The following is a 13,478-nucleotide window of genomic DNA, read 5'->3' on the forward strand; positions in this document are numbered from 1 at the left end:
GAGGCAGGCGGATCTCTGTGAGTTCGAGACCAGCCTGGTCTACAGAGCTAGTTCCAGGACAGGCTCCAAAAACCACAGAGAAACCCTGTCTTGAAAAACCAAAAAAAGGGGGCTGGAGAGATGGCTCAGCGGTTAAGAGCATTGCCTGCTCTTCCAAAGGTCCTGAGTTCAATTCCCAGTAACCACATGGTGGCTCACAACCATCTATAATGAGGTCTGGTGCCCTCTTCTGGCCTTCAGACATACACACAGAAAGAATGTTGTATACATAATAAATAAATATTTTAAAAAAAAAAATGTTCAGCATCACTAAACCAGAGACATCTGTTCACACAAGATTTATGAGATGATGAACACCTTTTTTCTTTTTGAGACAGTTTCTCTGTGTTGCCCTGGCTGTCCTGGAAACTCACTCTGAAGACCAGTCTGGGGTTAAAGGTGTGCACCACCATCACATCCTACAAGGATTCTTTTTGTTAATTTTTTTTAATGTGTATGAGTGTTTTGATTGTATTTAACCATATGTGTGCAGTGCCCAAGAAACTCAGCCCCCCTGGAACTAGAATTCTAGTTGGTTTTGAGCTGCTACATGGGTGCTTGGGACCAAACCCAGGTTCTCTGGTAGAACAACCAGTGCTCTTAACTGCCAAACTACCTCCACACTTACCTACCTTTCTGTTCTGAGGCAGGGTCTTTTACATCTCTCCTCAATGCTGGCCTCACAGTATAAAGCCACCACATTCAGCGTAACATCGCGTGTGTGTGTTAGCACTTTCAGTATCAAATTGGTTTCATGATAAACAAATCAGCTACTGAAGTATATGTTAGAAATTTTACTGATTCTTTGTTATAGATCAATATAAATCTTGGCCAAAACAAACAACCCCAAAATCCTTAGAAATGGTGGTTGGAGGTTTGCTGTGGACAGTTAAGTACCTGTGTCTCTCTCTTGTAGGCGACTGAGTCAAAGACCGACCGCAGAGGAGCTGGAGCAACGGAACATACTACAGCGTAAGTCCAGCGTGATGAAGCTCAGCCTTTGTGCACCATGAGTGTAGTATGCTAAAGGGGCCAAGGAGAGTTAGTTCCTGCTCGGGAAGCCCAGTTCCTAGGAAGATGTCACCATGATATTGTTTACTGTACTGTGATATGTTTTCATAGCTCCTGGGTCTGTGATGGCATTTGTGACAGTGTGCGCAGGCTTGGCCTATGCCTTGGTTCAGGGAGGTAAGGTCGTGACTGAGCTGATGGACAGGACATTCCTCTTCCTGGTGGATTCAAAGGATAAGGCCCAGAATATTCCTTCTGCTTTTATTGCTTGACTTGTATTTCTGTAGCCACCAAAGAGGAATGCGTATCTAACTAACTTCCTGCCCATGTGCATAGTTAACTCCCCAGAACAATGTTCTGATCTAAGACTGACTTTGTTTTACCAGCGTTTTGACTTAGAACCTGTGCTCTGTTGCTCCTCCCCTTCCTCTCCTGGGATCTGTAGCTCCTGACAAGTCACTGCTTGTCTCCATCCCAGTTAAAATCACCAGAAATAGTCCCAGCCAGGTCTTTCTACTGCTGCTCCCTTTGGTCTTCCCACCCCAAGCCATGTTAGTTCCTTCTCACAGCAGGGGTTCTCACCTTTGCTCTCAGCACACCCCTGAACTCTGGAGATTATGCTCTTCCCTTAAGGCCTCTCTGTCCTTGTGCCTTGGAAGTACCCACCTCAGTGAGGAAACTGAGCTGAGCCCCTAGGTCAAGGACCAGTCACATCCTGGGGTACCCGGTGTCCTTGTGTCTCAAGTACCATCCCTCTGACTGTGCCTGCAGTCCTGTTTGCCCCTCAGAGAGTGATCTTTTCTAGACAGCTCCTATTTATTTTATCCCTGTGGATATGGATGCAGAGGGATACAGGAGTGAAGAAGAAAGGAAGCAAAAGCAAAAGGGGTTCAGTGATGAAGGATGGGGGTGCCTGTGACAGAGGGGAAAGACCTAGGTTCTCTTCAGAGAGTGTGGGATGAATGAAAGTGTTAATAGCAGAGAAATGGGAGGATCTCCTAGAGCTGCTTCCGAGCATGCTGTCTGACCGTTGTATCGCCTGTTTTCTCGGTGCTTTCTGGATCTACATTCACAGCCTAGGTACTCAGTGAATTTATAATTGAGAACTTTATAGGTGCTGCCCTCAACAGGACACGGTGTCAGTCGCCTATTTTTAGGGATTACTCTGCAAACTTTTTCTTCCCTTTGTTAAGAAAGATTCATGTGCCGGGCGGTGGTGGCACACGCCTTTAATCCCAGCACTTGGGAGGCAGAGGCAGGCGGATCTCTCTGAGTTTGAGACCAGCCTGGTCTACAAGAGCTAGTTCCAGGACAGGCTCCAAAACCACAGAGAAACCCTGTCTCGAAAAACCAAAAAAAGAAAGAAAGAAAGAAAGAAAGAAAGAAAGAAAGAAAGAAAGAAAGAAAGAAAGAAAGAAAGAAAAGAAAGAAAGGTAGGTTCATGTAAGCTGGGCGGTGGTGGCGCACGCCAGCACTCGGGAGGCAGAGGCAGGTGGATCTCTGTGAGTTCGAGACCAGCCTGGTCTACAAGAGCTAGTTCCAGGACAGGCTCCAAAACCACAGAGAAACCCTGTCTCGAAAAAAACCAAAAAAAAGAAAGGAAGGAAGGAAGGAAGGAAGGAAGGAAGGAAGGAAGGAAGGAAGGAAGGAAGGAAGGAAGGAAGGAAGGAAGGAAAGAAAGATTCCTGTATTTCATTTGCATATATGTGTGAACATGCATATGAATGCAGGGGCCACTGTGACCAGAGGCTTCAGATCCCCTGGAGCCAGAGTCACATGCAGTTGTGCACCTGGGAGCTAAACTAGGATCCTCTGCACGAGCAGTATGCATTCTTTTTATGTGTAATTTATTATCTGTGTTTTGCTTGCACGTGTGTCTGTGCAGCCCATGAAGAGGAGGCATCAGGTCCTCTGGAACTGGAGTTACTCTTCAGCCTCTAGAAACTATTTTCCCCCAAGGAAAGTTTTTATTTATTCTTCTTATTACTCATGTGTGTATGTATGTGTTGTGAGTGTGTGCCATATTTGAGGTGGGATGATGGTAGGCCAGAAGAAGGAGTGGAATTCCCATACCCAGCTGGAGTTACAGGCAGTCGTGAGCATCCACTGTGGTTCTGGGAATTGGACTCAGGTCCTCTAGTGCAGCAAGCACACCGAACTATCTCCTGCAAACGTCCCCTTCAAGAGCACTGTGGTCAATATTAGCAATATGTCCAGCTCTGTAGATCTTTAAACACATGGAAACCTTTAAGTACCTCTAAAGTGTTTTTAAAATGTGAAAAACTGCCGGGCGGTGGTGGCACACGCCTTTAATCCCAGTACTCGGGAGGCAGAGGCAGGCGGATCTCTGTGAGTTTGAGGCCAGCCTGGTCTACAAGAGCTAGTTCCAGGACTGTTACACAGAGAAAGCCTGTCCCAAGCAAACGAAGTGAAAAACATCCTTAGCTCAAGCCTGATGCATTGCCCTGTCTTGCTCTTAAGTATTTGACTGTACAGTGGACAGGAAAAGACTGTCCTGCTAGGAAGTTTCTTGATTAGCCATTCATAAGTGGAGTATTTCATTCTAGCTTTGACGCTAAGAAGTATATGTATTGTAAGTACTTAAGTGTCTGCTGTGTAAATTGTCATTTGAAGTAATATCCTCTGTTTCTGTCGATTGAAGCTAAAAATGAAGCTGACCGGCAAGCAGAGAAGCGGGAGATTAAGCGTCGGCTCACTAGAAAGGTACAGTGTCCTGTGTCTAGACGGCCTGAGTGAAGGAGTTGGTTTGTGCCTTACATCAGTATGAAAATAACACATTAGCAGGAGTGGCATCTGCTGGTTTATTTTTCATATTTGAGAGGTTGTCACATTTAAACCAAAAGCTCTGAACATGGTGAGAGCTTTTTTTAATTTGTCTGGGGGGGGATTGTTTGCTTGGTTGCTTTGTGAGACTAGAGAGCAAAAAGAAAAGGTCTTTGTGCATTCTAAACAAGTGTTCTACTAGTGAGCCCTCTTAGACTAAAATTTTTATATATATAAGCAATAATAGGAGAATTTGTAGCATTCCGTTTTGCAACGCAATCTTGTTGTTTTCTAATCAAGAAAACAATTGAAATAATCCTGGGTCCTAAAAAAATAAGAGGAGGCATAATTTTCTCGATCAGTCGGGATAGGGTCTTTTCTACACAGGGTCCATGTTGGCGCTGGAGTCGTCTCTTCTCTCTTCCATTGTCCACGACTTCTGTGATTGCTTCCTGCAGATTCAGATGTGCTCTTAGCTCTTAGATACTTCTTAAAAAATCATAAGAATTGCCGGGCAGTAGTGGCACACACCTTTGATCCCAGCACTCGAGAGGGATTTCTGAGAGGCAGGCGGATCTCTGTGAGTTCGAGGCCAGCGTGGTCTACAGAACGAGTTCCAGGACAGGCTCCAAAGCTACACAGAGAAGCCCTGTCTTAGAAAAAAAAAATGATAAGAAATTGCCAGGCATAATGCCACAGCACCTTTACTCCCAGCACTCAGGAGGCAGAGGCAGAGGCAAGTGGATCTTTCAGTTCTAGACCAACCTGATCTACACAGGGAGTTCCAGGACAGCCAGAGCTACACAAGACAAAACAAGACCAAAAAAATCCCAGTGCAGGTGTGGATATTCTTTCTGGAATTATTCTATCCTTCTCCAGGAATGGAGGACTTATCTAACTTGCTTATTCGAGACTGATTAGTGGTTCTATTGCCTTTTAACATTTAAGGTTACCTAATCCCAGCACTCGGGAGGCAGAGGCAGGCGGATCTCTGTTAGTTCGAGACCAGCCTGGTCTACAGAGCTAGTTCCAGGACAGGCTCCAAAGCCACAGAGAAACCCTGTCTCAAAAAAAAAAAAAAAAAACATTTAAGGTTACCTAATTGTATATCCTTAAATCTAATTTCTCAGGGCTGGAGAGATGTCTCAGAGGTTAAGAGCACTGGCTGCTCCCCCAGAGGTCCTGAGTTCAAACCCAGCAACCACGTGATGGTTCACAACCATCTATAATGGGATCTGATGATGTCCTCTCCTGGTGTGTAGGCATACATGCAGATAGAACACTGAATAATAAATAAATAAATAAAAAGTCTTTAGGGGAAAAAATCATACTTCTTCACAGAATCTGTTATTTGGTAACATTGACCACGTATTACCTAGGACATCTCAGAGCTATGTAACCTCAGGTTCTATTCTAGATCCATTTATAATCAGAATCTGTTTCTTCTTGGGGCAGGGCGGTGGGAAGGGACCAGTGCTACGGGGTAGACCAAGGGTGTCACAGATGCTAACCTTGTGCTTTGCACTGAGTTCTGTCATCAGGCAGCATCTACACTGTAACCAGATCTTCAGGTGCTAAGGGTACATATTAAAGTTTGAAGACCATAGGGCATGGCTATGATTCTGTTCAGACAACCAAACTCTCACAATTTTTCACACATTTTTATTTATTTTATGTGAATGGAGTGTTGCATGTTATGGTATGCATGGTGAGGTCAGAGGATAACTTGTAGGATTAATTGCAGTTCATTAGACTTGGTGACAAGTGCTTTTCCCCTCTAAGCCACCTTGCCAGCCCAAAAGGAAATTCCCGATACCCCAAATCCTTGGGGAGCTTTGGGGAGGATGGGACCCAGGGTGGTATAGTTAAAGCTTCTCGGGTTCTCTGGAGGTGGCAGTTCGTGCCTGTAATTCTGGCATGCAGGCAGCTGATCAGCAGGAGGATTAACTGCAAGTTTCAGGCTAGCCTGAGCTACAGTGTAAGGCCCTATATCAAAAGAAAAAGTGTAGGCCTGGTGGTGGTGGTGGCGGCGGCGGCTGCGGCGCACGCCTTTAATCCCAGCATTCAGGAGGCAGAGGCAGGTAGATCTCTGTGAGTTCAAGGCCAGCCTGGCCTACAGAGTGAGTTCCAGGATGGCCAGAGCTACACAGAGAAACCCTGACTCAAAAAAATCAAATAAATAAATAAATGAATATCTAGATAGACAGACAGACAGACACAGACAGACAGACAGACAGACAGACAAGTGAGGGCTGGAGAGATGACTTTGAGATTAAGGGCACTAGCTGCTCTTCCAGAGGTCCTGAGTTCAATTTCCAGCAACTACATGGTGGCTCCCAACCATCTAGAATGAGATTTGGTGCCCTCTTCTGGCATGCAGGCAGAACACGGTATACATAATAAATAAATCTTCAAAATAAATAATAAGTAACAAAAGAAAGAAAGCTTCCCATGTAACTCTATTGTTCAGTGAATGGTAAAGGCAATTTAATGCATGCTTGGCTCTGTGTGTTTCAGCTCAGTCAAAGGCCGACTGTGGCTGAACTACTTGCCAGGAAGATCCTGCGGTTTAATGAGTATGTGGAGGTTACAGATGCTCAGGATTATGACCGGCGAGCAGATAAGCCATGGACCAAACTGACTCCTGCTGACAAGGTAACTCGAAAATGCTCATATATTCTCTGAGGATCTCTCTCTTCTCTACTCTTTCTGTTATTATTGTGAAGCACACTTAGGGTTTATTAAGAGCGCTTTGAAACATAGATTTTCAGCATAGAGGTAACAGAAAGGGAGACACTTGGCAAAGTCCAGCCACAGCCCAGTGTGGATCTTCAGAAGGACACGGCACTCATGAGAAGAGCAAGCCGGCAGCAGAGCTTCTGGTTTTGATAGGGTGTCACATTTCAAAGCAAGATATAAAATGCCAAGATGTAAACCCAAGTTTTCTATTAAACATTAAGAAAACAACTGTTTTGCCAGGCCATACTAGCACACACCTTTAGTGTTATTTTACTTATGTTTTAATCAATAAAGCTTTCCTAAAGATCAGAAGCAAAGCTAAGCCACTAAAGGGCGGGCAGTGGTAGCACATACCTTTAATCCCAGGATTTGGAAAACCTAGGCAGAAGGGTCTTTGTGAGTTCAAGGCCACCCTGGGCTACACAAGATCACTGCAGAAACACCTGCAGGTAGTGGTGGCTCACACCTTGAATCCCAGTACTAGGGAGTCACATGCCTTTACTCCCAGCACTAGAGGGAATATAAAATGGGAGAGAGGCTTAGTCTACTTCCTCTGTGGTCGCCCAGCCTTGGTAGAGGTAAAACTTCTCTAATAACTTGGCTGCTTTGCTTTTCTGGTTTTCAGATTGAACCCCAATGTTTTGTTTCTGGGTTTTTATTATTTTTGCTACACACACTTTTAATCCTAACACTAGGGAGTCAGAGGCAGAGGCAGACAGATCGCTAAGTTTGAGGCCAGCTTGGTCTACAGATTGAGTTCCAGGACAGCCAGGGCTGTTATACAGAGAAACCCTGTCTCAGAAAAAGGGAAAAGCAAAAAAGAAGAGGAAGGAAGGGAGGGAGGAAGGGAACAGTTGCATAAGGGTGGGGAAGAAAAAATAAGCTGTATCACAGAACAAAAATTTGAGATGGAAATAAAATACCCTTTTTTTCTAATTTATTTTATGTTTATGGATGTTTTCTGGCATGTATGTCTATTCAGAGAGGCCAGAAGAGGGCATCAAATCCCTTGGAACTGAATTACAGACAGTTGTGAGCCACTATGTGCTGGGAATTGAACCTGGGTCCCCTGGAAGAGCAGCCAGTGCTCTACCAAGCTACCTCTCCAGTCCCAATAAAACATATTTTTGGGACTGGAGAGATGGCTCAGTGGTTAAGAGCTGCTATTCCTACTGCCGGGCGGTGGTGGCGCACGCCTTTAATCCCAGCACTTGGGAGGCAGAGGCAGGCGGATCTCTGTGAGTTCGAGACCAGCCTGGTCTACAAGAGCTAGTTCCAGGACAGGCTCCAAAAACCACAGAGAAACCCTGTCTCGAAAAACCAAAAAAAAAAAAAAAAAAAAAAAAGAGAAAAAAAAGAGCTGCTATTCCTGAGTATCCAGATTCAATCAATTCACAGCACCCACATGGTGGCTCACAGCTGTCTGTAAATCCAGATCCAGGGGATCTGGCACCCTCACAGAGATATACATGCAGGAAAAAAAATGCACATAAAATAAATAAACCCCCCCCCCCCGCCAAAAAAAAAAAAAAAACAATCCCCACATTTTTACCAGCAGCAATTGGAGGAGATTTGGTGCTGTATCTGAGTAATTCTCTCACTTCTATGCCCTGCTTAATGTGCTGTGGAGACGACAAAGACTATCTTTTTTTAAAAAAAAAAATATTTATTTATTTATTTATTACGTATACAATATTCTGTCTGCGTGTATGTCTGCAGGCCAGAAGAGGGCACCAGACGTCATTACAGATGGTTGTGAGCACCATGTGGTTGCTGGGAATTGAACTCAGGACCTTTGGAAGAGCAGGCAATGCTCTTAACCGCTGAGCCATCTCTCTAGCCCAAAGACTATCTTTTTAACGCTTTGATTTAAATCGAGACTTTCTGGTTTACATGAAGCTTAGTAGTGTCAAGGAGAGTACTGTGTGTCAGGCTCAGCTTGGCTGGATCTCTTGGCCTGACTTTTCTTCCCTCTGGGCTGCATCCAAGATGTGTGGTTCTTCCTAATGATAAGCCCATTAGAGATACTTGGCAAGTCATGAGGCTGCCCTTCAAGAGAGAAAAGATGCTTAAATCTTATTTCTATCTTACAGGCTGCCATAAGAAAAGAATTAAATGAATTTAAAAGCTCAGAGATGGAGGTTCATGAAGACAGCAAACATTTTACACGGTAAGACCCAAAGATCCAAATATTTGTAGCTGAGTAAAGTTTCCCCAGCAGACAAACATAACAAAGTCGTTCAGATAGGAGGAACTCTACTGATCTAGAAAGTCAGGCATGGTGCTATAAATCCATAATTGTAGTCTTGGAAGGTGGGGGCAGAAGGATCAGGAGTTCAAGGCCTACCTAGACTCTACGAGACCTTGTATTAAAAAACAAAGACAGTGGGGCTGGGGTGATTGCTCTGTGGATGAGCACTGCTGGGAAATGTATAGATGAGTGTGGATCTCAGCACCATGAGAAACCAGGTGCAGCTGGGAGTGTCTGACATCCCAGTGCACATGGTGAGGTGGAAGGCAGGGATAGGCCAGTCCTCAGCTAGCCTGGTGTCTGTCCACAGCGGTGAACAAGAGACCTTCACTAGAACAAGTAGAAGACAAATACTGACACCTTAAGATGTCATTTGACTCCCACGTGTCCATTGTAGTGTATGTGGGTCTGCACTCACACACTACACACATATTACAAATGGAATAATATACCAGGCAGTGGTGGCACATGCCTTTAAACCCAGTACTCAGGAGACAGAGACAGGTGGATCTCTGAGTTCAAGCCCACCTGGTCTATAGAGTGAGTTCCAGGACAGTTAGGGCTACACAGAGAAACCCTCCCTTAAGAAACCAACACACACCCCAGAAAAAATAAATAAATAAATAAATAAATAGGTCTGAGGATGTAGCTCAGTTGGTAGAGTATGTGTCTTGCGTGCCCAAAGCCCTGGGTGCCATCCCCGCACTGCATAAACTGCGTGTGGTGGTGTATGCCTGTCATCCCAGCACTCAGGGAGAGCAGGAGTTCAGGATCATCTTCTGCTACATAACAAGTTCCAGAGCCACCTCGGGGAAATCAGACCCATACCAAAGCAACATCACCAGCAAAAGAGAATGAGAACTAAGAGCTAATTCTAAATGCCATTCTGAGTTTTGCCATTTTGTGTAGCCCAGACCTAGAATTTATATATAACCAGGGCTGACCAGAAACTCACGGCTGTCTAGCCTCTACCCTGGGATTACAAACTTGAGCTACTAAGCTCCCAGCTACTTCTTCTGTTGGTAGTGATTTTGAGACAGGGTCTTGCTGTGTAGTTGTGGCTGGCCTCACAAGAATTGACTGGATTGTAGGGCCTGTGCCACCACGCCCAGCTTAGCCTGGGGCTCTTGATGGTCCTATCAACCTCCTGAGAGCAGAGACTACAGATGGGAGCCCCACGCCTGAGTGCTCGTATTTCTACCTGTCTAATGAAGTTTGTGAGGCCTGTGAGACCATAAGCTGTAGAGACAGCTTCATTTAGTTAACAAGTATTTACTGAGCACCTACAACAAGTACATACAATTCTGGGTCTTTAGGTTGCAACAGGGAATCAGGCAGAGCCTCGGGTTTCTGCAAACTATGCTCTACAGCAGAAGGGTGACTGGGAAATGAAGTGCAGCTATTTGAAGGCTGACAGCACCTGTGGCTTACTGAGGTGGCACTGCTGGAGTCTCGAGAACAAGCATCCTCGGTCTCAGGCTCTGCTCCTCAGCCTACAGCTGGAACTGCCAGCATGTCAACACCAGATAGTAGATCCTTCAGGGGAAAGCCCATGTTTATTGTTCTGTTTTTATTTGGGGAGCTTGTTCTTGTTTACTTGGCTTCTAACAAACAGCTGTTTTGCTGCTTGTCTGGAGTGACAAGCACACAGGTCTGACCCATTCCTCCTTTGGGGAGCTTGTCGCCCCCCACTTTGTGTGTGTGTGTGTGTGTTTTGAGATAGGATCTCACACTGTAGCTCAAGCTAGCCTGGAACTCAAAGCAGTCCTCCTGCCTCAAACTCCCAAGTGCTGGAAGTCCCGCCCTCCAACTACAATACTGATACTGATACAGCGAAGCCAGAGCTGGAGTTTAATTAGTGGCAGAGCATGCGCAAGGCCCCGGTCAGTCTTCAGCACCACTTGAGGTGCATGTATTCCTGTAATCAACAAAAGTCCTTTTGACTTTCCAAAACAGATTTCAAGAATAGGAAAGCAGTCTACATTGTCTGGTAACTTGTCCCTTTCCGACCCTTCTAGCTACCATCGCCCGTGATGCTGATCGTGAAGAAGGGACTAAAGGACCATGGGAAAGCAGAGCTGCTGTGTTGCTTGTCTCCAGGGCAACCATAGCACTTCCCACACCACAGCCAGAGCTGCTCTGGGATCTGGTTCAGAGCTGAACAGCACTTCTGTGAATGTAGCCTTCCACTGTAACGGATTCTCCTGGGCTGCCATTGGAGAGAAATGAGACACCCAATGTTTTTGAACCTCCTCACAACACTGCAGCAGACTTGAGGGCTTTCCTCTCGCCAGCCACCTGAGCTCGGGCCCTTGAAGGCTCTGAGTTTTACTGGCGGCAGCACACCCTGTCCCAAGAGGCAATTTGTGCCATTAGCCTTAACCGCCTCCCTGTTTGTGCGACCGACCATGTAGGCGTCCATCCTCTTGCCAGAACAACCCTGGAGGCTCTACCGTGCTCTCTAGCAAATGGGCCCCCACTCCTGAATGCTTAGACCTCCCTGGCATGGCAGTCAAAAGATTGCACTGTCCCTCCTGGATGACCAGTGAGGCCCCCAGGAAGCTTGGTGTCTGAGCTGTCCCTCCTTTGACACCTGTCATCCCAGCTCCTTTGTTTAGAGGCAAGATCTGAAACTGGCTCAGACTAGCCTGTACCTCGCTATATAGGCCAGGCTGGCCTCAAACATTGTCTCAGCCTCCCAGGTGCTGGGATTACAAGCATGAACCATCATGCTTGGCTCTCATCCTGGTCCTTATTTTAAAGTTATCCTAAAGAAATGATGGAAATCTATTTGTTAAAACAGTCTGAACTGTAATCAAGCTGTTCAATGAGAGTGTCAAGTATAGTTTCTATACAAACCAAGAAAAAGGCCTTAATATTAATGCCAGTTTGGCAGAGCCTGACTCATGGGTTAGACTCCTTAGACTAAGCATACATTCCTTGTACCAAATGATATTGTTAGTCACTTCAGCCAGTGGGTGGGGCACTGTGTGCTGCTGGCCCTCCGTACTGCACAGTGCCTCTTTACTCCAGTAGCCGCTGCTTCTCTCCGGCAGCCTTCACCTCACTTGCCTTTCCATGCTGTAGCCAGTGTGGTTGGTGCCTCAGTTTTTAGATCAGGCCCTCCCCATTTGTATTTGTGATGTAAATGTGATTTCCCAAAGCGAATCTGGTCTGTGCCTCAGAGTTTTCTCTTGAAGCCCATACAGCCTCACCTCTCCCTCCCAATCGCTCTTCACGTTCTAGGTGGAAAAGAAATACATCCTAGTTTTTCTTCTTCTTTTAGTCTGCAACTCAGTCTGTAGCTCAGCCAGCCTTTGACTTGAGGTCTCCCTCCCGGCTTCCCGCCCGGGATCGTAGGATCATGCGTCCACAGGCATAGCCGGTTCCTCCTCACCCACCATTTAGTAAACTGTGAGTTTTGAGTGCTTCCTCTGCACCCCTCTTTTCTCTCTGTGTTCCCTCAGCAGTGTTCTCCTTGTTAACACCGCACTTGCGGAAGATTTAGAATATAGGGCAAACAAAAGCTAAAGTGACCTTAAAATAGGACTTCCTTCTCTTCGGAGTCCTGTCACTATCAGGTGGTTTCTGGTTATGGAAACAGGGCTGCCTCCCCACTTCCCCACCTCTTCACCACCCCCTCCCCACCCCCTCACCCTCCACCTCCTCACCACCTCCCCAGCTCCCCTCCTCCCCACCTGCTCAAAGCTTGTTAACACTTGGGTTAAGGAGGGAGACCAATGACAGTTGGAAGAAGTCTAGACACAAGGTTGCCATAATTGCTGACCTGATCATTCAGCATCCTCTTTTGTGATTGTATTTTGTTCAGTGTGCTCAAGATGGAATCCAAGTTCTCACAAGCTAGGCCAGTTCTCTGTGCCACTGAGCTGTCCTCAGCCCTGTGTCCCAACCACACTTGCTTTCCTGTTGGTTTTAGAGACTGCATATGCCTTCACTGTCTGTGGCTGAGGTGACATTTTCTCTTCTGTTTTATTAGCTGTGGTCTCATGTAGCCCAGGCTGGCCTCAAACTCACTATATAGCCAAGGAAGACCTCAACCTTCTGATGGTCCTGCCTCCACCTCGCAAGCACAGGGATTGCACCATGCCTGTCAGCAAAACAGCCTTTCGGTTGTCTTCCACCGCTGCTGTCCCTCACCGTGCCAAGCCTGAGCTACCCGTCTGCTCCTGGGCCACCAGCGCTCAGATTCACTCTTCATCTCGTTTGTTAGGGCAGCATCTAGTCAGTGGTTCTGTTTTAATGTATATAAGAGCTGACTTTGTGTTTTCTCTCTGTAATTTGAAGTCACAGTCGTAATGTAAAGCCTAGCATATTGTAACGTCAGAATGTCCCCTAATGTACAGAATCATGTAAAATAAATAATTACATTGTATATCAGTCTTCCCACCAGTCTTAATTATTAAAGTATTTTAGAATATTGAAAAAAACCTGATTTTTTTATTTTTTTATTTTTTTAGTACTGGAGATTGAGCCTCATTACTCAACCGCTAAGCCACATCCCTGATTTGTGTTTTGTTTTACTTTTGTTTGTTTGTTTTTGTTTTTTGATTCAGATTTTTTTGTTTTGTTTTATTTTTTATTTTTTTGTTTTTGTTTTTTGAGACAGGGTTTCTCTGTGTAGCCCTGGCTATCC

At 45.6% G+C, this 13,478-nt stretch overlaps 1 protein-coding gene across 3 annotated transcripts in view; it reads left to right on the forward strand.

Moving 5' to 3' along the window:
* Positions 1–13,228, forward strand: part of Phactr4 (phosphatase and actin regulator 4) — a 78,385-nt gene extending 65,157 nt beyond the window's left edge. For all 3 annotated transcript variants that reach the window (XM_057784838.1, XM_057784837.1, XM_057784839.1), the window contains 5 exons: positions 956–1,011; positions 3,713–3,774; positions 6,352–6,489; positions 8,667–8,743; positions 10,843–13,228. In XM_057784838.1, coding sequence (XP_057640821.1) covers positions 956–1,011; positions 3,713–3,774; positions 6,352–6,489; positions 8,667–8,743; positions 10,843–10,858 — 349 coding nt within the window. In that variant the 3' untranslated portion in view covers positions 10,859–13,228. The remainder of the gene's footprint in view (positions 1–955; positions 1,012–3,712; positions 3,775–6,351; positions 6,490–8,666; positions 8,744–10,842) is intronic.
* The last annotated feature ends 250 nt before the right edge of the window (positions 13,229–13,478 follow it).

This window comes from Chionomys nivalis, chromosome 11, assembly GCF_950005125.1.
Source record: "Chionomys nivalis chromosome 11, mChiNiv1.1, whole genome shotgun sequence".
Lineage (NCBI taxonomy): Eukaryota > Metazoa > Chordata > Mammalia > Rodentia > Cricetidae > Chionomys > Chionomys nivalis.